Source organism: Narcine bancroftii, chromosome 9 (genome assembly GCF_036971445.1).
Source record: "Narcine bancroftii isolate sNarBan1 chromosome 9, sNarBan1.hap1, whole genome shotgun sequence".
Taxonomy (NCBI): Eukaryota; Metazoa; Chordata; class Chondrichthyes; order Torpediniformes; family Narcinidae; genus Narcine; species Narcine bancroftii.
The window spans coordinates 28,575,229-28,599,534 of NC_091477.1; the positions used below are offsets into that span (position 1 = coordinate 28,575,229).

The 24,306-nt window shown below is 43.2% G+C and overlaps 1 protein-coding gene across 1 annotated transcript in view; it reads left to right on the forward strand.

Annotated features, from left to right (window-relative positions):
• LOC138743366 (pro-neuregulin-2, membrane-bound isoform-like) overlaps positions 1-24,306 on the forward strand; it is a 254,101-nt gene that overhangs the window by 58,497 nt on the left and 171,298 nt on the right. The window contains exon 2 of the mRNA XM_069898622.1: positions 13,503-13,566. Coding sequence (XP_069754723.1) covers positions 13,548-13,566 — 19 coding nt within the window. The 5' untranslated portion in view covers positions 13,503-13,547. The remainder of the gene's footprint in view (positions 1-13,502; positions 13,567-24,306) is intronic.

The window sequence follows — 24,306 nt, forward strand, 5'->3', positions numbered from 1 at the left end:
GGAGGGGTGTGTTTGTGTTTGCATGCACGCGTGTTCCTCTTGCAATCTGCTCATCAAGGGGAGTAGCTGCAAAAATGACCATCTGGTTAGTAAAGGAGGCTTGAGGCAACATAAATTCTTCAAAGCTCCCTGTATTCTTAAACATCAAGTCTGGAAGCACCATTCTACATCCAAATCAGTCCAACAAATAATTGCTCCATGTGTTCTTCATTTGGTGATGAATGCATGGTGTTGCTGCATCAGGGAAACACTAGTTAAGTCATCTTTGCATATTACCAGTAATTGGAATCATGATCTGCCTTATCTGGATAGGGCTGGAGAGTGTAAGAGGTGCACACACAGGCATTCTCCCAGTATGATTAGAAGCACGACTTGTCCTATAAATTGGACACACATTAAGTTTCTGAAGCTTCTAAACATGAGTTCTGGCATCAGTTTGCATACACACTGCTTTCCATATATTGCTACATCAGTAAAGTTTCTAAAATCATTTTTATCAGCTTTATTGAAAACTGCTTGACCAATAACCTGCAAACAAGAACGAAGGAAGTGAAAAGCATGCAATCCAAAAACAGTTGAGCCTATTAATTACATCGCGCCATTTTAGCGACAAGTATATCAAGATGATGATGGTTATTGGCACAGAGACATGAATACTGGATCACATGCTCAATAACCACTGCACACTTGGCATAATGCTATTACAGTGCCAGCAATCAGGACTGGGGTAAAGAGTTTGTACGTTTTTCCCATGTCTGTGTGGGTTTTCCCCGGGGACTCCAGTTTCCTCCCACCATTCAAAATGTACCATAGTTGTAGGTTAATTGGGTGAAATTGAGCAGCATGGGCTTGTGGACTGAAGGGGCCTGTTACCATGCTGTATGTATATCTAAGTGTCTAAATAACTATTTTCAATCCCAATGCAATTAAACACATTTGAATTCCCATGTTTCTGGTGACTTGTAATATTGTTAGATGTTGTTCTAAATAGCTCAAATTTATTCTGATACCATTAACAAATAAAAAAAACAAACATCAATTGTCAAATTTCCTCAAGGGCTTCATGCAGACCTAGTTGATATTGGGGGAAGAGGAATTCAGAGCTCTGAAGAATGTGGAAAAAAAATTCTTGCATTCTGGATGAGAAATTAGAGTTGTCTTTCGTTATGGATGTGGCACTCAGTTATATCAAAGCACCACCCTGCAAATATCTTTGCTGATTTAGGATGGAACCTGATCTGTTTGGAACATAGCCACCATTAAATTAAGCTGTAAGTTGCGTGTGTGTGTTCGTGCATAAGGGGGAATTAAAATTATCCCACAGCTATCCAGCATCAAAGGGAACTAATTACTTCAAGTTTGTGCAGTATTGACAAAGTAATTTGTGACAGAGCAAAATAGAAAGGCTTGACTTACAAAGGTAGCTTTTTGATAAATAATCTAATCCCAGTTGCAAGATGTAGCCATTTTGGAGGCAGGAAGAATGGCTGATTTTGTAGTCTTGCTACCTGAATTCTGGAAGTTTTCTTCTGGTATCTTCAGAAATTATGTGACAGATTTATTGAAATGGTAAATTTAGTACATCAATGATCGCTTGTGGTTTGATGTTGTAAATTGGAATGCAGTTTGCGCTGGAATCATCCAAAATAAGTTACTCTGACATTTCAAGAACCAAGTTATTTTAACTGTTGCAGCTTGAGTTCTGTGGGTAAGAAATGCCTGTGCTTGAATTCTTGGGGAATAAAGATGATAACATTAAAAAGGAGATTCAAGTCACTTTCGTGTTGCGAAGTTCAACTATCCACACCCTTTATTATACATATAATTACTGTATTCCAGCCCAAACATCCTTTGTGAGGGATCAATTTCTTTGCTTCCTTCATTTTGCAAGGATATTATGGCTGCAATCTGGATTGAAGGTGCTATCTACCAACTCACCAGGACATTATTTTTTATCTCCTTCGTTCCTTTCAAGCAATTTTACATTGATTACACTGGATAACCATTTTTTTCAAAAGGTTTGCTTCCTAAAAAAAAATTGGGGTTATGATAGGCAACTTCAAACTGAACACAAAGATAATTTCAGATTTGCTGTATCATGTATGAAGTTGGAGAAGCATTAAATTAACTATTATTGAATTGAACATGTTTAATCTCATAATGATGCTGACACATTGTGTGAGTTCAACTGACCTAAAAGTGTTTTGATGCTGTTTTTCATTTATACTCAGCATGTGACGCCCCTCAGGTCAGTGTCCAACACTAGTCGCCTTCATTGATGGATTCCAGTTGCCCTGGTGCTGCTTTTCCATGGTCACAATGTCCTGGTGAAACCTTACACTGTTTGTTACTGACTGCACCAAGATTAGCAGGAAGAAGTCCAAGTGGAAATGCAAAAAATGAATTTTCAATGACATTACTTCAAACATACCAAACCATGAAGTGCAGTTTTAAAATATGACAGGAAATCACAAAATTAGGTTGTATCTAAAAAGCAGCATGCACATGATGGGGTGATTTATGTGATTAGCCCAAAATCCATTAAAAACATCCAAAAGTGTTCATTGCCCAGAGTAATTTGAGTAATTATTTGATGAATCATTCATCAGGGAACAGCTTCATTCAATTCCCTGTAGAAGATCAAAATGAGGATGTGACTATTTTTCTGGAGACAAATTATTGGAAATATTACAGGAACTTTGAGTTTGGGATATTATTGTAGTATGGCTTTACTATAAGCTGTCTTTATTTTAATATGAAGGCAGAAGTCATAAGTCCTAAAGCCTAATCGATGTGCTCTCTTGTCAGTGAGGTAATAGAAGCTGTTAGGGATATTTATATACTAGCAATGTATTCACTGATGCCAAGTTTGGATTTCCCAGAAGACTACTTCATCCCAGTCCTTGGTCAAAACATGGACTCCAGAGCTCAATTCTAGATATGAAGTGAGAATGACTCTGCTTGATCTATCAAGGCTGCGCATGTCTGAGTGTGGCATCAAAGGGCAACAACTCCAACGATTGAAGTCGTATCTCACAGAAAGAAAAAATAGTTTTGGTTGTCAGAGACCAATCCTACTAGACCCTGGAGATTCTCGAAGCAGTACCTGTGGCCAAATATCTTCAGCTATTTTATCAAAGGCAGTTCTTGCCTCACAAGTGAGGATGTGCATTGATGGTTGCATAATGTTCAATTTAATTTCCAACTCCTCAGCAAGTAAAAGCACTCATGCAGCGAGACTTGGACAACACCTGCAATAACAATGAATTTGGTCATCTGATCAATAGGCATTTTAATGATCTACCTACTCAGTTTGCACATGGCCCAAATGCAATTAAAATTGGTCTCAAGTGCATCATGGTCTAGTTTCTTTCCTTGCACTACTCTTTTTGGTGGGTGCCTTTTAGGATTTAATCTCGTGCTTTCTATTTGCTTTCCAATTGAAATTTGAGAAAAATGGATGACTATTGAAAGTCCATGGATTTTTTCATATGTTGACTGTTTTTTATTCATGATGGGTCACTAAATGGCTTTGTATTTTATTCTACCACATATAATATTCTGTTTGGATCATATACTATTTATTGTCATGTAATAAAACAAATGTACTATGACATGAAATTTCCTTTAGTCTGCCATAAAGCAGACAAAGATTCACAATTTGCATTGGCAGGAGCCACTTACAGTCAGAGAAGCAAAAGAGAGTTTCTACAGATTCACAGAGTGTCTATGGGTTTGCCTCCAGCACCCCCGCAGCTTCTGCAGTTCACTTCAAACCATCAGCAACCGAACCTAGATCCAAACCTCCAACATGATGAGGAAGCCTTCAGTGCCTGGGGCCCTTCAGGAGCCCTCCTTGCCCTCAGCACCCTCTCAAATCCCAGGTCCGATACCTGGTTCTCATGACCTATTCTCTGCAGCTTGCAGCCTGGTTGTGTTCTTTGACCTCAAGTCCTTGAGTGATTTCATTGACCTAATCGCCAGTGGCCCGTGGCCTGTGTGAGTTTCTCTCCCCCAAGTTGCCAACAGCCTGCCACCTGCGTACGCCCTTCAGCTGCAGAGCCCCTCGCTGATTCATCACTATGTCACCATCTTTGGAATCTTCTCCTTTGTTTGTCTTAACAAAGGTGGGGGAGGAGTGTTCTCCCTATTACGGATGCCCTGCAACAGTATGCTGCTTTCCTAGAGTCTGCAACCCCTCATGGTTGCTGCCGAATGCAGGCGTCACCATATTGGGCCCAGACTCTCTGGTTGCAGGATTTTAAATAAAATATCATTGACTCCTTTATTAGGCCATTTAAAACCTGTATGGAGCTGTTAGCTGTTGGACCCTTTGGAGGAGTGCTCTGTCTCCGCTCCCTGCTCTTAATGGGTCTGCACCAGCGGAAGTGCTATTGTTACAGCAGTTCTAGCAGCACCAATTTTCTTCTGACCTCAGGGTGAAATTTTTCTCTCTCCATATAACCATTTACGCAGCGGAAACAGGCCATATTGGCCTTTCGAGTCTGCACCGGTTCACTGATTTTGTCCATTGGAGAAAGAATATTCTTGAACCTCTCCTTTGAATTTGAGGGCAATAGATAGGTTATGGCTCAGATAAAACAATTCTCTCAGCAGCCATGCTAGTCTGTTGGGCACACTTCCAATCTAATAATCTCCATGGGAACAGATTTCAGGCCAAATATAGATTGTGAAACCATCATTTGATTTGATTTCAGAAGATATTGAAAGCAGACACTACAGTCTGTTGCAAATTGGAAACAAAGCCCCTAGTACAGCAGTATGAGCATTTGTTTCCGAAAACTGCCACTGTGTGAAAGACCTTTGGCACAGCTGTGCACCCTGGAGTCCCTGTGTGCTTCATGGTAGACCCCACATCTGGAGAGGAATGTGCATCACTGAACAAGTACAACTCGTCTTGCAACCATCACCATCTCAAATGGCTACTCTATTGCAAAAAAAAAACAATGAAAGATATTAAAGTAAATAGCAATGAAACTATTAACAGGGTGTTGTCAATTAACAATACATGTTGCTTCATCTCCCCATGGAAACCACCAAATTAAAAATAGTTATTATTTCATCTGCCCTTCTATGATATATTAAGTCCAATATATTTTCAAGACAAATTCATAAATGAACTAAGTTTTCAAGATAAATAAATCCTCTTGTGCATTTTAAATGCTTGGCTTCCTTAAATGTGAAACCAGTACAAGTGAGCTAATATTAGGGCAGCACAGAGGCACAATGGCTTCCTCACAGCACCAGAGACTTGGGCTCAATACTGACCTTGGACAAGATCTGTGCTGAGCATCTCTTCCCTGTGTCTGCATGGATCTCTATAATTTCTTCCCATATTACCTGACAGGTAGATTTGTAGGTTAACTGGCCATTGTAAAATGTCCCTTGTTTATATGTGCACGGTCGAGCTTGGAGGTAGCTGATGAGAATGCAGAAAGAGAGTAGTAGGCTAGTATTAATGCAGGATTTGTGTAAGTGATGTCAACGCAAACTCTGAGCCAAAGGACCATCTGATGATGTAACTCACACAAGGGGTTTTAAATGTTGGATACAAGTGTGTATAGGGTGTTATTTGATTATCAACCCGTTACAAGTGCAAATTAAAAATAGGAACAGAAGAAATGGACAGCTAATAGTTGAATTGATACTGCTTATTTTAGATTTTTGTTGGTCAAAATGACCCCTTAGGTTGTAGATGCATTTATTTACTGTTTTTGGGTTTTTAATATTCCACTGAAGTCTATTATCACAGTTTATCTCTGTTTGCCTTTGATGCTGTTTAATGACAATATTTAGAAATCAAAGTTTTTTTTTTCTCATACTAATGAGCCTGATTCATGCTTTGGGTTTATATCCAAACACGCACAACTATTATCACAACCCCTGCCCTGCCCTTACCTCATGCTGAAACATCCGATGAAGCTGTTTTAAAAAAAAAAGTTATTGTGTCACGCACGCCTCCTGGCACTGAAGGCCATTGAAGGGCTTTCATAATAATTCATACAGTACAAGATGCTGTTGCTTTCAGTGCGGTGTATTTAAAATAAAAATAATCAATTGCAATAGGTTTCTACAGATCCTTTAAATTTTAGACATGCTACATGGTAATAGGCAATTTTGGTCCACAAAACCATGCCACCCAATTTATACCTATTTGACCTACATCCGTGGTATGTTTTGAATGGTTGGAAGAAACTGGAGTCCCTGGGGAAAACCCACGCATACACGGGGAAAACGTGCAAACTCCTTACATTGTGGGATTCGAACCCCAGTCCCGATTGCTGGCGCTGCTAACCTTGCTGCCTTTCTCTTGTGTGAATAGAATTTGATGAGCTATCCAATCTGAACCTGGATGCTGGTCGTTTAACCAATAATTCCCACTAATCACTGGGATTTTGTAATGAGTCCCATTGTTTTATCTTCCTGTGAACCTGTAAAAGTTATTACAATTGCTTCTCATAAGGAATGCCCAACAGGAAAGGGGAAAGATGCAATATTACTCCTATATAAATACAAAATAAAAACTGAAAACACATGTAGCAATAAATATTATTAAAATACTAATATTATTAAAATACTAATATTATTAAAATACTAAGGTAAGACACAAGCTTCCTAGAACACCTAACAGAGAGCTACACTGCAGCAATTTTCAGTACAGAAAGCTCAGCCTGTTGGAATAGTTTCTAGATCTAAAGGGAAGATCTATTTACATTTTTGTAGAAGTTAGACTTTTTTTTCTGCATTTTTCTTCCGAAAATGAAGAAAAATATAGCAAATTCATAAATGGAAGACAAAATAGTAGATTGCAATAGAAATCTGTTTGGATCTTATTTGCTCCACTTGTCTCCTGATGGGACAACTCCAGTCTCTCATCTTTATTTTTCTGTCTGCTGGTTATCTCCACAATCATGCCATTCTCATCATTATTATGCCTGTTGGCCATTTATTGTCTCTATTCTTAAACTAAACAGAGGAGAAAGGACATCATAAGGAAAAAGTGTGAATACAAGAGTAAATGTGTTTCTTTAATTATGTTGATTCTTGATGCAACTACAGTATTATGTACCTTTCAGCTCCTGCCCAAGGAAGGATACATCTCTTATCTGAAATACTTGGGACCAGATGTTTTGCGGTTTTTGGGTTTTTTTGGATTTTGGAATAATGGAACTAAGCAGCACAGTAACGTCAGCAGAATGTCTGTATCAATAGTTAAACAGCAACAACAAACATCAGCAGGATTTTTGAGTGCCAATGTGACGCCACAAGTGGAAAATTCACATGAAATAATGTTTAGTACCTAGCAAAATAAAAATGATCTCTGCTTACAAAAAAAGGCCATCTCCCCGACACCTCCCCACTGCCACTCCTGGTCCCCACTCCTGCTCAGGAACTCGAGGCGACTTCTTTGATGCGGACGGCCCTGCACCTGATGTTGAGAATGGAGTTGCCGACGCTGGCTGCAGCTGATGCTGAAGACTTGGACCCAGCTCCATTTGGCATCTTCCCGGCCAGAAGCAAAAGATTTGGGTTTTTTTTTAAAAAAAGTTGTTATTGTAATCAAATTGGTGCCAACAGAGTGTCAGAGGCCCACATTGGCAAGGCAGGTGTTGAATTTTTTTTCCACATGCGACATCATGTCGAAGCTATAAAAACATATTTTGGTTTTTGGATCTTTTTGGTTTTCAGATCTTCGGATAAGGGGTACTTGACCTATACTTGCAAGAGGAATTGTAGATTGTAGTGAAGATTCATCAATTTAAATTCAGATGCAGTGGGATTATTATATGAGGAGTGATTAAGTAAATGAGATTGAGACCCTCGAATTTGAAAGAATGGAATGATTTCCTGGAAATGTACAAGATTCATAGGGGTCCTAACAGTTTTGATACACCATTTGTGTTTTCTCCACTGGGAGTGTTTAGAATGAGTGGTCAGTCTCAAAATCTAGATTTGGACACAGATAAGAGAAACCTTTCTTCAACCACAGAATAATGAATCATTTGGCATTCTCTTCCTGACACACTGATGCTCATTTATGATCATCTTCAGTAAAAGACTGATAAACTTTGGGATATGAAGGAATTGGAGAGATATCAAATTAGTGTAGGGCAGAAGGATGAACAATCATAATCAAGGGCCTACCCTTCTATTTGTCGTATTCTAACCTTTTTATGTAAGAGGACATTGTTTACTTCCCCTTATTGCAAGTGGCGGTTCTGCTGCCGTTGGTGCGGATCTGTGGAGACCAGAGAGCGGAGACGCATCATTCCCGCAGGGTCCAATTGCCATAAGCTTCATACAGGCTATAAATGGTTTGTAAAGAGAGCTGACAGTGGTTTTGTTAAAAATGTTTGCCACCACATGGACTGCACCCAAGATGGCAGCGCCTTTGATCAGCAGCCACAAGGGTTTGCAGACTCCGGGAGAACACCACCCATTTGAGAAAGAGAAGCAGACCAGATGACCTACAAGACAGTGATCATGGCAGCAGACCAGTGAGGGGTCTATTGGCTGAAGAGCACACAGGGGGGCGGGCTGTTGGCGACTCACTGCGAGGAGCCCATATGGGCTGCTGGCCACAGAGGTTGAGGGATTTACACCATGCTGCGGACTGTTGGAGACTAGCTCCAGACTTGCTGAAAGGGTACCAGCTATTGGAACCAGGATGCTGAGGGCGTTGAAGGTTTCCTGATTTTGTCGTAGGTTTGTATTTGGAGTTCAGGCTGCTGATGGTTTGGACTGGATTCTCTGTGGCTGCAGGAGCACTGGAGGTGAACCCACAGACACTCAGTGACTCTGAGGGGACTCTTTTGCTTCTATCTCTAACTGTAGGAGATACTTCAGGCAATTTTTTGCCGATGGTGCATTTGTCTGCTCTTATGGCAGACTAAAGCAAATTTTGTGGAAAATTGCATGACAATAAAAAAAAATCTTGAATCATTTCGATTGAGGATGACTTGTTTTGATTCCATATTAATAGCTGATGGGTCCAAAATTGATAATGCCATGGAGCAAGAAAAGCTAGGTAGGACAGATGATGAATAGTTTAGGAGGTGTTGATCTCTTTCTGTCATTTACATCCGGCTTCTTTGTGCTCTCGGTGTCATCTAATATTTCAGATGCTCTTCCTCCATCTTACTTTGTATTGACCAGGGATCCTGAATGATCACACAGAATGTTGTTATTTCTTCAAGGATGCTTTGAGATTAATGACAGCATTTAGCAGGCTTGACAACAGTAGCAACCCATTACATAGAAGCTTAACCTGATTTTAAATGTCCTCATTTTGAGGAATTCAGAGGGTCAAACAGAGCTAATGGGGAAAAAAAAGTCAACGTTTTGAGCCAAAACTCTTTATTGAGACTTGATAAAGGGTATCGGTTCAAAGCATTGACCATATTTTTTTCCCCTTCCACTGATGCTGCTTGACCCAGTGAGTTCCTCCAGCTGATTGTGTTTAACTTTGGATTCCAGTATCTGCAGTTTCCTGCATGCCCTTCAGCTGATTTGATTTGCTCTCTCTCTGTCACATTCATTATTTCATCTGAGCAATTCCCTTTGTTCAGCCCATTCACTCCCACACATCCTCTGCATTTAGTTTTTAAACTAATCTGTTTTTCTCTTTTTCAGTTCTGCTAAATGATCTGAAACATTAACTATTTATTTTACTTGAGATGCCGTCTGACCTGCTAAATTTCCAGTATTTTCTATTTCTAGTTTCAGTTTCCGGGGAATTATGCAGTCTTTTTTTTTTCGTTGAGAGAAGCCTTAACTTATTTTCTCTTTCTACCTGGTAGTAACTGGTGGTGATGAGGGTTCTCTACTGCAGCCATCTGAGTGAAATTAGGGCCTAAATTGGCCTGTGGGAGGGAGACATTTGTTCACCTCTGCATTTTTTTTTCCCTCTGCATTTTTTTTTCCCTGAGGCAAATATTTGCAACCTTCTAATGCGATTGAACCATTGAAGAATTTGTAGAATGGTGTAAGATTATAGCAAGTAGTAAAACCACAATGCTGGGGAAACTCAGCAGGTCAAACTGTGTACTTTATTTACCAAAGATAAAAATACAAATTGATGTTTCAGGCTTGAGTCCTTTATCACAATATGACAAAATGTAGGCAGACACCTGAACAAAATGGAGGAAGGGAGGGGTGGGGGGAGCACATCCCACAGGCAAGGTGTAATAGGTGGATAAGGGAGGTAGGGCACAGCAGCAAACAAGGGGAGGGGATTAGCTCTGTGAATGGAGAGGGAAGAGTGGAGAGCTGGAGTAAAGAAGACAGAGGGAAAGGGAAGGAGAATGGGGAGTCGGCTGGCAGAAACCAGAGAAGTCTATGTTAGTGCCATCTGATTGAAGAGTGCCCAGGTGGAAATTGGGTGTTGCACCTCCAATTTACTACGGGTGGTTTTGGTTTGACAGTAGTGAGGCCTTTGACAGGCATGTCAGCTGGGGAGTGGGGTGCAGACAATTTTTCTTGTTTAAAAATTCCTCAAGTTTCAGGTCAATTTTCTTCTAAATCTGGTTTTGTGGGATTCACAGCTACCTATTTCAAAATTCTGGGTTGTACATCAGAAAGTCCTTGGAATATCTCACTTTTAGGCTTGTTTAGTCATATTTTGTTCCTAATAACTTCATTCACTCTTTGTGCATGACCCTTTGTGCTCTGGTATTTCTGGGTTTTTTTGTGTCATCTGTGAAAATAAATCTATTTTAACTCCTCTGTAATTTCCTTAATCCTCTTATAAATTTTCTATCATTTTAACAGACCTGCATTTGTCCTTGTTAATCCTTTCCTTTTTACCAATCATGGAAGTTCTTAGGCTCTTTTTATGTGTCTTGTTAGTTTTCACTCCAGTTGAAAGACTGACATGAAAGTCTTCAGGCTAGAAAGAATGAATAGTTTGAAAAATGGGCAGAAGTTGACTGATGGTGACTGAGTTGAGACCAGATTTTTTATTTCACTGCCTCTTAAATCTGATTTTGCTGCGCACTGTGCTATCTTGTCAGTGTGGTGATACGACCATCAGCGTACTCCAGGGGGTGATCACTGTACCTGCAGGAAGACCACCTAAGGGGCTGACTCCACTTGGCCTCCTGTCAATCAGCCGACCTGAATATAAACCTGAGTCGGCCCATCCTGAACCAGTCACGTGGGGAGCCACCAAGGCTTGAACTGGTGTTCAGGCTTGTACTGGAATAAAGCCTGTTTTACAGTCTCTTGAGTTTGTGCTTGCTTTCTGCTACCTCAGCGCACCACAGTCAGTGTACTTGTTCTCTTCTTGCCATGAGTAGAATTGCCCTTTGAAATAAAGAAAACAAATTCGCATTATGTGTAGTATCTTGTACCCATAGTTAACAAGCTCCTATTGAGGCAAGAGCCATGTAAAGTTTAAAGTTCGGATTTATTGTCAGAGTACACACATAACATCACATACAATCTCCATTCGTTTTCATGGTAAACAGGCAGAATTTCCACTTATCACTAGTGCAAAAACTACTTCAGAAAATATACATATACAAAAGAGAGAATGTAGACAAAGAAATAAACTGTGAAATACAAAAGAAAGGTAAATGTTCAGTAATAAATTAGTTCTTAAATGAGTCTTTATTGAGTTTGTTGTTTAGGCATTTGATGCTTCAGGAGTAGCAACTGTTCTTGAACCTGGTGGTGTGAGTCTTATGGCACCTAGACCTCTTCTGATTCCAGCAGTGAGAACAGAGCATGTCCTAAGTGCTGTGAATTCCTGATGATTGCTGCTTCTCTCTGGCGGCATTGTTCCATGTTGATTTCCTCTATAGTGAGAGTTTTGCCTGTGATGTTCTGGGCTTTGTCCGCTACCTTTTGCAGGGGTTTACATTCATAAGCCTTTGGTGCCCCCATATCAGGCCACGACACAGCCAGTTAGTGCACTTTCCGCTACACATCTGTAGAGGTTTGACAATAGTTCCAATGTCTTACCAAACCCCCGCAAACTCCAGAGGAAGTGAGGCACTGATGTGCTTTCTTCATGATGACATTCGTGTGTTGGGTCCAGGAAAGCTGTTTCGAGATGGTGACTCTTCTAAATTTAAATGTGCTCATACTCTACACCACTGATGCCTCCAATGATCACTGGATTGTTCACCTCTGGATTTCCCCTCCTAATGTGCACCTTGGTTTTTGTGACACAGGGTGAGATTCTTGTTGGTGCACCATTCAGCCAAGTTTCAATCTCTCCTGTATGCTGACTCATTACCACTTTCTATACAACCCACTACCGTGGCATCGTCAGCAAATTGGTGGACTGTTTTGTCGTTGTACTGAACCACACAGTTGTACGTAGCTGTAAAGCGAGTAGAGCAGGAGATAAAAGCACAGCTCTCTGGTGCTTTAGTACTGATGGAGATTGTGGAGGAGGTGTTCTTGGACTGATTGTGATCTGGAGGTGAGTAAATCCAGAATCCAATTACGCAGTGTGTAATTGATGCCTGGGTCTTAGAGTTTGCTGATCAGATTTGAGTGGATGATAGCCCTGAATGTTGAACTGTAGTTAATAAAGTGGATCCGGATCATCAGGAGATATGGGGGTGTGCGTTGGTTCCTCCTTGTTCTGGTGGTCAAATTGGGAGGAGAGTTCATCTGGGAGTGAAGCTTTGCTGTCTCCTACTGCTCCAGTTTGGTTTTGTTGCAGGTTATGTCATTTAGGATCTGCTGACGAGTATAAGTGCAGGGGATTGGAAGAAGTGTCCAAAAAACAGCAATTGAAGGGCCAAAGAATTTAGTACCCATTGAGGGGGAAAAGGACTGCTTCAAGAAGTAACCTGCTGCATAATTAATATTTGTTGGAGACCAAAGTTCTGCACAATCAGAATAGATTAGATTGAAATGCCTAAGGAGATTATTACAAACAGGCATGTAAGGTTGAATTCTTTGTATTCTATTGTGAATTGCTCATCTCTTGTAATGCCACCTCAAGATCTTGCTCCAGTGCCTAATCTCCATCTGCATAAAGTTTGCTCCTTTCTCCTCTGCAAAATACCTAACTGCAGTAATATTCAAGGATGACATAGTTGCCTTGCAACTGGTTTGTTCATTTTCCTATGGCAACAAAAATCATTTGGCCTACCCGTTAACATTTTCTCACTCTGACACTACTGGGTGTTTCATTATCAGCAATTTGAAATCTTGCAAGATCTTACTATTTTTAGGTTTTCGAGGAAGGATACCATGTTATAGATCAATGTCAGTTAAAAGCAAACATACAGAGAATTACTGTACTTATTAACCCTCAGTAACCTCTGGAGTTAATTCATTTAATATATGACTCCATGAAACGGTGTCTCTTGTATTAATTTATAGCAATGAGAACATAGGCTAAACTGGTCAGTTAAAAATGATGGATGGTTTCCAGTTCAAAGTATGATGTACATAAGGATATAAAGTAAACATTTTTCCAATTATATAAACAATAATGTTTATTGTCTTCCACATTGTAGAATGTCGATATCCTTGCATACTGCAGCCAAACAAATACCGTACCGATGAAGAAAAACTATAATGGTAAGCTAATTAAATTTAATTAAAAGAGACAATAAATACATGACAGAAAAAATAAATGTTCAAAGTAATTCTCATGCAAGTGATTTGCATTAGGGCAGACTATTGGGCCAAGGATAGCTGTCAGCGAGTGTTTGACGTGAGCCATGGCCTTCCTTTCAAAACACTTCATGATGAATGATGTCAAAGCCACTGGTCAGTATTCATTTAGGCCTGTTACTATGCTTTTCTTTGGTAACTTATGATGATGGCTGCCTTGAAGCAGGTGGGAGTTCAGAGAGATTAAAGGTATCTATGAATATCTTTGCTGATCTGAGAAGCTCACATGACACGTCCTGGGACTCGATGCGGACTTGTCGCTGTCTGCGGGTACACTCTCTGGAAGGCCTTTTAAGCTCTGTAAAGTGAAAGGGAGCTTTGAGAGAGGAAAGTTTTCAGCTAAAGGCTGGAAAGATCTCTGGGCATAATGTGGCATGGTTATCAGGATGTCTGCCTTTTCATAAAAAGGGACACATCGCTGCAGCTTTCATCTACTGCAGCCACAGCAGAAAACCTGAAGGACTGCAATTGCAATGATCATCAGATTGATTGTGGCCAAAATGAGTTATAACTGAACATAAATGCATTTTGAAATTTGTCATTCACTTTAGCTATGGACGATTATCGATCCTGTCTAGTCAAACAGAACTAATCGTGTTTCATTTTCTCTTCCTGGATACCAGCAAGCAGAGATGCCTTGCAGCTTTATCTTGATTAAGGATGCCATTCGCACAAAAACTCAGTTTTCTGACCATTAGCTCCGTTAAAAGCAGGAACAAAATGGGATTCACGCCTTCAATTTTCCATTGCTGAGCAACAACAGCAAATCATGTTCACCAAAGCCTGTATCATTGGTTTATGACGTGTGCATTTTATTTTGCTGTTCTAGCTAGCTTTGAGCCACGCTAATAAATCCATGATGAAGGCACATGGAGTGTGTTAGGGCAATCACTGGCTTGCTGAAACAACTCTTTCATTGCCTGGACTGCCATAAGAAATCCCTACAGTACTCAGCAAAGTGTCCAGACTTCTCTTGCACAGTGCATCACCTCAGCATGGAGGGAAATGAGCAGCAGTCACTGGTGAACTTGCCTGAGTGCAACTATTAATCTGAACTCTAACTCCTCATCTACAAATTTCCCTGTATCTCACCTGCACGTCATCTCTGCTCATCATATTAAACATTTGCCACCATAGAATAACTTTCCAAAACTGACTCTATAAATGAAGTAAGGCCATTCAGCAGTTTAGGACACTTCTGCAAATACAGTTCCTGCATCTCTGATGCCCCTGTGAATCCAAGACGAATAGCTGGTCAAATCTAATGACAGACATTGAAGGAGATTGCTGACGGCTTTTTTATTAAAGAAACACCCAGCCTCATGCAAACCTGTTCCCAGCAGTACCATCTTGGTATGTGCAGAAACAGAATATGGCTGTCTGAAATTCAGGTTCTGCCAGAATGGCAGGGGTGAATTTCGTGACTTGTTCATGACAATAAAATCTGATTCTGAAATATGACATAATGAGAGAAGATGCAGTTTAAAAATTTTTCGATGTACTGCATGGTTACAGGCCCTTTTGGCCCACGAGCCCATACCGCCCAATTACACCAATTGACCTACAACCCTCGGTAGGTTTTGAAGGGTGGGAGGAAAGTGGAGCAATTGGAGGGAAACCCATGCAGGCATGGGGAGAATCTTCAAACTCCTTGTAGACAGTGCTGGATTTACTGACCTGGGTTTTACAGGACTTGTCAGGAGGTTTGCATTAGTGCTAATAAATTTGGGATTACCAGGGTTAGGGTTAGGCATGTGTGAACAGAGGTGATTAAAACTTAATGACAGCTGTTCACTAATATAGCTTCTACTGGCCACTGAACATCCAGTGTGAGTACACAACATTGCAGAGCATCCCCTGCCTTGTGGTGAATTTACTTGAGCATCTGCACCTGATTGTCCTGCAGTAACAAGTTCTCCTCCTTTAATTTCAAAAGAGAGCAGCAAACACGAAGTGCGACAGTTACTGTTTGTATATTGGATTTTTTTCATTGCTTAAGTTGATTTTGAAATAATAGGCCAGCATGCATCAAGATAAAGTTTTGCCAAATTACAATCTTTTTATTAGCAATTTTTATGGAAGGAGTTTGTTCACCTCATGCTGACACATATTCCACAAGGCACTGTTGGCATTCAGTATTTCTGCTGGGTAATTGTGCGCATTGCATTCACAACCCTTTGAGGAGTGAGTGGAAAGTTAAAACAGCACGCTATCACCTGCAATTTCTGTGTCACTTGTGGTTTTTAGACTGCAATGTTGAGAAAATCGTTGAAAAAGTTAACATGATTACTGCCTGTGTGATCGTTCACACTGGGCGCCTTTTTAGACTGCAAGTACCTGAGTGCAACAGTCCCAGTGTTTGGACGTGCAGTAAAATGGATGACCATCAATGAATTTTTCCAGGAAGATTTGCACAGCCGGCTTCCTCCAAAAAGTTGTAGGGGTCCTGCAGGATAAATCGCAGTGCAGGAATGGACTCAAAATTCCTGCACATTCCTTTTTAGACTGTGTAATGCGCATTGAAAGAACCAAAGACTTGTTGATCCAAACCAAGGCTTTTATTAACTAAAAGACTGGAGCATATCACAAGGAGGTCGACCAATCCAGAATGACCTGGTCTGGCTAGGAGCAATCCTTTAAGACCTGCCAGTAGGTGTGGCTACACTCTCAGCCAATCACAGTCATCCAACACTACCATCTGTACATATACACATTGGTGATAGAATCTGTACTGTCACAGACTGTTTGTGTAGCGGCAAAAGTCCTTGATTGTGCTGTTACATGCCTGTAGTCTTAAGACCACAATTGAGTTCCTCTTTCACCTGTGAACTGTTGGAGCATGGACTGCTGATATCCCCAATGTGCCCCTTAGCAACCTGTCGTCCACAATGGCAGCAGATTTAGTTTGTATACAGCTACCTCAGGTTTGACTTCACTGATCAGGTGCTGAGTGACTGGTGTTTATGCTGAAGTAAAGTCAGCAATATCATCAGGTGCTGCAGTGTGGTTTGCCTTGGAGTTGGCCACCACCCATGTTGCTTGTTCTTTGCAGATCTGGGCCAAGTTGACAAATGATTCCCCTTGCACGTGACAGTAAACATGGGTATGCTGATACCCAATGCATCAAGCTGCTTTCAGTAAAATTCCCCATTAAAGCCCCCAGTTATCTTCTATCCTGGAGAACGTGTATGCGACCTTTCTTTCTGGTAAGCTGGCATCTCTTGGGCAGTAGAGTTTTGCAGTGAGTAGAGCTGCTGCTTCACAGTGCCAGAGACCCAGGTTCAATCCTGACTTCAGCTGCTTTCTGTGCGGGGTCTGCCTGTTCTCACTGAAAACATACGAGCTTCAATGGGGTTCTCGAGCTTCTTCCCACATCCCATGGGTTAGTAGGTTACTTGGCCACTTTAAAAAGCCCACAATGTGTCTGTAATAGAATCTTGGAGAGTAGGAGTTGATGAGAATAGAGACATATTGTAAATGGGGTCAGTCACCTGAACGCCTGTTAATGTGTTGTGTCTCTCTGTGACCTTTAGACATGGAGTCTGATAATCGGCTATTTGTAGATCCCATCTTCATGTTAATTCTCTGTTATATATTTGATCTAGTGGCATTGTTTTCTATTCTTGCTATATTGTTATATAATTATGTATCTGAAATAAAAAGACATGCAATTAAGGATGTGTGTGAGAGAGAAAGTAAAAATTGTATGCTTGAGGGTTACAAGTGTGGCTGAGTTGAGAGAGAAACAATATATGAGCAAAGGATTAAGTATGAGGATATAATCATCTTCAATGCTTTCCTCCTGGCCTGAGAAAAGATTTAGCCACACCCATTTCCTCAATGGAGATTAGGATATATCTGCTTGGCTTCCACCTTGCAATTGAATACTACTTGAGAGAGAGGGAAATGAGTTAGCAGTGAGTGAAATATGGTGTGAAGTTTCAATGCTGCAAGATCTGTGAGATATGGACAAGCGGGAGAATGCTAGGTATATTTTTTAAACTTTATTTATTCGTTAAAAAAACAAATAATATATGACATATACAGCAATTGAACATGAACATTTTTAAAATATATATATAGAAAAAAAGAAAAGAACCCCCCCTTCAGCCAACTCTCCTAAGGAGAGCCATAAAAAAGAGAATATTTTTTAAAAACGTTCAATATACATATTGAAATCTAATCAATATAAATTGAAATGTAAATATTCTGAGTATAACAGCCACTTATTAATAAAAAATTATGATCACATGAAACATATGTAATTTTTTCCATTATTAAACAATATTTCATCTCATTGTGCCATCTATTAATATCAATCATATTTGTATCTTTCCACGTACTAGCAATACATTTTTTCGCTACGGATAAAGCTAAATATACAAAAGCAAGCTGAAACTTATCTAATCCCAAGCCTTTCAGAGGTTGCAAACTACCTTTGATAAAGGTTGTTATTTTGAGAGTTGGGGAATCGGTAACTTGAGGAATTTGAGGCTGGTAGCTGAATTGATAGGATGTTGAAGATTAATTCATTGACCTTGATCATGAATGTGAGGGCATTGAACTTTTTCCAGGGTGGGATCTGAACACTTAATGTTTCACACCTGATAGTTCCCTCCATTTTTATCTATTTGAGCTCTCTTCTCGTCATGTATCTAAAGGGCATCCTTGATTCCCTGCGGTTGTGGGATATTAGTGCAAATTTCTCCTTTGCCAGCAGAGACGTCTATAGAAGCATTTATATATTTTGGAATGCAATCTCCACTCTTTATTTTGTTTAGTGTTTGATTGGTTTTATTCAGAATCAGGCCTGTTGTCATGAAAACAAGTCACAAAATATTTTGTTTTGGTGCTCCACTATAGTGCATTACAGGTGCAAAGATTGCAATAAATTACAGTTCTGTAAGTACAATATTTAAAAAGAAATAAATTGACTGTTCAGAAATCTGATAGCAGAGGGGAAGAAGCTGTTTTTGTAATGGGGGTGTCTCTTCAGGGTCCTCCTATGGAGAGTAACTTCCTTTGAAAGGTTTTAGGAGAACTCTCTGCTTTGTTCTCAGCCCCACAGGGTAAGGATTAGAATTTCCATTACCCCCTTCTATCCCAGCCAGCTCAGAGTCCTCTATGATTGTCACTTCTATTGACGAGATGTCACCACCTTCCATGCAACTGTTGGAGATGTAGAACCTGCCTTTTCCCTCTTCCTACATCCAGGAATCTGAAAACTCCTTCCAGGTGAATCTGATATATGGTTGCTAATTGTAGGCTGCATTCAACATCTAACTCAGATTGGGAGACTGCTTTTCGTAATTCCTTTGTGACCCTGAGCTTCTGGTTGCCTGTCACTGTAATTATCCACCCTCTCCCCTTCTGACCTCTGTCTTTGGTCTCTCACTCTTCCAACAAATCCAAAGACAAGCCTCAGGAACAGTTCCTCGTTATCTGACTGTGCAAGTTGCACCATTTCAATGTCTCAACATTCAATTGAACAATTTCAGGTGATCAACTTTTTCAGTTTGTAGCAGAACAGGACTCCTTGAGGGCAGAGTATTTCTAGCATTCTAAGTTCAATTTCAAATTTTCTTTCCTTGAATCTAATGGTTCCAACATTTTTTTCCTCTTCTTTCTCTCTGTTTATTTCTTTCTGCTTGTATCTCATCCAGACGTATCAGTTGCAACTAACAGGCTTCGGTGATATCATCACCATTTCACTCAATCAAACTCTATTACTTGTCAGCCTATCTTAGCTATACTCGTTATTATCTCCACCCTTTCCCACCATCCAGGAACTCAATTGCCCCTTTCACACTGGCACTTGAAATCAGGAATTAACCGGCAATTTACCAGTTCACCTACCAGTGTAACACTCCCATACTGGTATGGGGAGAGTCCTAATTGACTGGGGACTTAACCACCTAGGGAGGTTGATTAGAGCTGATCCATTTCGAATTGATTCCAGTGTGAATGGGCAACCCAGCATCCCAGGTCCTATTAGTGATACACTGATGACTTTCTTGCCTGTGTGCATGCGACCTCCAGGGGGGACGGCAGGCAGGGAGGACGGCAGGCAGGGAGTGTTGAATTTTTCTGATTTACCATTAATTTATAAAAAATAATAGTGGTGAGCTGGGGGGACCGGAAGGTGCAGGAGCTCCTTTTGATAAAGGCCAAGGAGGAAATCTCCAAATGTATAATTGGCACAGTTCATGACAGGGTCGCCTAGAGGCTCAAGGACCTAGATTTGACACTAGGTCTGCCAGATTGTGAGTAAGCTGGTCTGTGGGTTTGTCCTCAGTTTTAACAGTTAGAAGCCCACCGCTCCATTCCCTCACCGACAGCCCACCTCCAGCCCCCAACAATAGGTAGTAGTGATTAGTAAGGGATTACTTAAGGTGGTATGTGAGTGGAAAGAAAAAGTTTAAAATCCACATCTTGTGCTTTTATAAATTATGTACGTATGTTTTATTACATTTTATTTTCCCATGTTCCTTTATACATTGCGTGTATATGTATGATTAAATTGTGCGCGGTTTTCCACATGCTCTTTCATTGTGAGTGTGTATGTGCTTTATACCCACTACGATTTCACTGAACTGCACGTATGTAATCCATCACTCAGGACATCACTGCTGGAGGTTAGGCACCCCCTCCCCCTCCTTTGCTCAGCGATACCAGGTAGGTAATGTGAAAGGGCACACGGAACCTATTTTTCTTGGTCCAGTGTGAAAGGCCCTACTGGTGTTTTAACATTTCTCATTTACATGCCTATTTAGCGGGTTGCCAATGTGAAAAGACAAACGACTTCTTCCCCTCTTTAAAATATGTTTGATTAATAATTTAACGGAGTTGTGATAGAAGGTCGTTGACCTGAAACACTAACTTTTTTTCCACAGATACAGCCAGATTTTGTAATTTCTATAATCTATTGTATTTTCCCTTTCTAATGAAGGCCTCATCACAAAAATAGAATATTGTGTCCCATTCATTAAAAATATAATAGCACAATTTCCTACCTTTTTAGAAAATGTTAATATCATACCTGACCCATCCACTGGAAAATATGAAAATCTTCCATGGAGCCACCTGCTGGTATATGTAAAACTCAGCTTGATTCCAATGAGTTTTATAATCATTTATCTTCTTGCTATTTTTTTACGCTGAGCATAAGTTAGGTGTGGATTTTGAACATTACGTCAATGAACATGCAAAGGGCCTGAAAATGTAAAGGTTGTGACAGTCATTTTACATCTTTTCCTTTTGCTGAAATCATTGATAGTTCCTGCAGTGTATGTTGTTCAGGGGAGAGGTGCACCATTTACAACTGCAGCAACACTGATTTAATTAGATGAAGGTTAGTGTGGTGCAGCAATCAGACACAAAACACAGAAAGACTATTACAGGCTTTAATCCACTTAGTCTTGTACACTAGTTTAGGTCTCAATGGTTTCACGTATGACTGGCCCGGAGGGGACGGATCAAGGTGGAGTCGGCCTCCCAGGTGGTCTTTTGCAGGTACAAAGGTTTCTCCCTGCAGTAGGCTGATGGATGTATCACCACATTTACCCCCTTCTTAAAATAAGTCCTGGGGTGGGGGGGAGTGCGGAACAGTGCCGGTTTGTATCTTTCAAGTTCAGGCACTCAGGTGACCATCTGTGCCTCTGAGACCATCGCAGGATTGGCTCCTGGCCAAACGTTGGAGAGGGCGGGGTTTCCTAAGTATCGACTGGGGTGGGCTGGGTGGTGTCTGGCAGCAAGGGGGTGGCTGGGCATGTCTGGTCCACAACGAGTGGGTCTCTCTGGGGAGGAGGAGAAAGAAGGTCAGCACCTGGTGAATCCTGAATGGGCCAAGGGTACCCATGATGGGGAGGTTGGGTGGGGCACTTGAGGTATTGGGGGGGTGGGGCCACTGCTTGTGCCAGATCTCTGGTCAAGTTCATTGGGCTATCTGATGTAGGTATAGTTCATGTTTGAATGGAGAAGGAGCACCTGCTCGACCACGGGTCTGCATGTGGCTGCGTAGGAGCACCAGTCCCGGAGGTTAGCCATGTTGGGAGGGAGACGCCAGTCGCCAATTTCCTAGGAAAGGAGAAAAGGCGCTTGTGAGTGGTCTGATTTGTAGCTGTGCACAAGTGACCATATGGCATGGAGTGCCTCGGGGTGGGCCTCTTGCCAGTAGTTGATGGACCAGCCTTTGGATCTCAGGTCCAGGAGTACTGCCTTCCAGATTACCCCGTTGTCACGCTCCACGCCCCCCGTCGTCACGCTCCACGCCCCCCGTCGTCACGCTCCACGCCCCCCGTCGTCACGCTCCACGCCCCCCGTCGTCACGCTCCACGCCCCCGTCGTCACGCTCCACGCCCCCCGTCGTCACGCTCCACGCCCCCCGTCATCACGCTCCACGCCCCCCGTCGTCACGCTCCACGCCCCCCGTCGTCACGCTCCACGCCCCCCGTCGTCACGCTCCACGCCCCCCGTCGTCACGCTCCACGCCCCCCGTCGTCACGCTCCACGCCCCCCGTCGTCACGCTCCACGCCCCCCGTCGTCACGCTCCACGCCCCCGTCGTCACGCTCCATGCCCCCCGTCGTCACGCTCCACGCCCCCCGTCGTCACGCTCCACGCCCCCGTCGTCACGCTCCACGCCCCCCCGTCGTCACGCTCCACGCCCCCCGTCGTCACGCTCCACGCCCCCCCGTCGTCACGCTCCACGCCCCCCGTCGTCACGCTCCACGCCCCCCGTCGTCACGCTCCACGCCCCCTGTCGTCACGCTCCACGCCCCCCGTCGTCACGCTCCACGCCCCCCGTCGTCACGCTCCACGCCCCCCGTCGTCACGCTCCACGCCCCCCGTCGTCACGCTCCACGCCCCCCGTCGTCACGCTCCACGCCCCCCGTCGTCACGCTCCACGCCCCCGTCGTCACGCTCCACGCCCCCGTCGTCACGCTCCACGCCCCCGTCGTCACGCTCCACGCCCCCGTCGTCACGCTCCACGCCCCCCGTCGTCACGCTCCACGCCCCCCGTCGTCACGCTCCACGCCCCCCGTCGTCACGCTCCACGCCCCCCGTCGTCACGCTCCACGCCCCCCGTCGTCACGCTCCACGCCCCCCGTCGTCACGCTCCACGCCCCCCGTCGTCACGCTCCACGCCCCCCGTCGTCACGCTCCACGCCCCCCGTCGTCACGCTCCACGCCCCCCGTCGTCACGCTCCACGCCCCCCGTCGTCACGCTCCACGCCCCCCGTCGTCACGCTCCACGCCCCCCGTCGTCACGCTCCACGCCCCCCGTCGTCACGCTCCACGCCCCCCGTCGTCACGCTCCACGCCCCCCGTCGTCACGCTCCACGCCCCCCGTCGTCACGCTCCACGCCCCCCGTCGTCACGCTCCACGCCCCCCGTCGTCACGCTCCACGCCCCCCGTCGTCACGCTCCACGCCCCCCGTCGTCACGCTCCACGCCCCCGTTACCCTTGGGGTTGTAGCCAGTCATGTGACTGGTCGCAGTGCCTCGTGCTATCAGGTACTCGAGTAGCTCCTCACTCATGAAGCCGGAACCCCGGACACTGTGGATGAATGCCGGGTATCTGAACATGGTGATGATCTGTGTCAGCGCCTTGATAACAGTGGCTGTGAAGGTGTCAGGGCAAGAGATGGCGAAGGGAAAATGGGAGTATTCATCTACAACTGACACAAATTAGAAGTTCTTGTTTATGGAAGGCAGAGGGCCCTTGAAGTTGATGCTAAGCGGTTCGAAGGGCTGAGTGGCCTTGACAACATGGGCCTGTGGCAGGCGGAAGAGCGCTTTTTTCACTCCGCACAGACCCTGCATGACTCAGTCATGGTCTGGACTTCTTGGATGGTGAAGGGGAGTTTTGGGGTGGGACTTAATGAAGTGATACAGGCATGTGACACCCAGGAGACAAAGGGTGTTGTGCAGCGCCTGCAATTGGTCGGACTTCATGCTGGTGCAGGTCCAGAACAGGGCATCGGAGGAGACTTTGAACTTGGTTGAACATGGCTAGCTTGACTCTCCAGTGCAAGATCTTATCATTCTTGATCTTGCCTTTGTGGGTGGTGCTAAACATGAATGACACTACACACTGTTCAATGAGAAGGATAAACATCCTGCCTGCCAGGTAGTGGCACCAGTGGCAGACCGCTTCCACGATCGCCTGGGGCACCTTTTCTTGGAGGGTCCTGGAAAAGAAGGCCATGGTTCGGCCCCCTTGCTTGTGGGTAGCCATGAGGGCAACATCAGAGGCATCTCACTCCACCTGATATGGGGTGTCCTCATCCACACTATGATTCGTGACATTGGCGATGTCCTGTCTGATGTGAGCGAAAGCCTCGGGGAGGGGAAAGATGGTGGCTTGGGCCAGTGGGCGGACCTTGTCTGAGAAGCGGGGGACCCACTGGGAGTACACTGAGACCTCGTTAGAACACGCTTCGTTAATCTGCATAATCGCTTATAGCACGGGTGTCTGTGGACCCCAAACTTTGCAAATAAATTGATTAAAATTCAGAATTTCAATATTAAAACAATGCATTTGCTTTCTTTCATTGAAATTGTTAGTTATAGCGACCGGATCCTTCGAAAACTGGTAATATTTGGGTTTGATCATCCTTGGGCACTCTGACATATATGCATC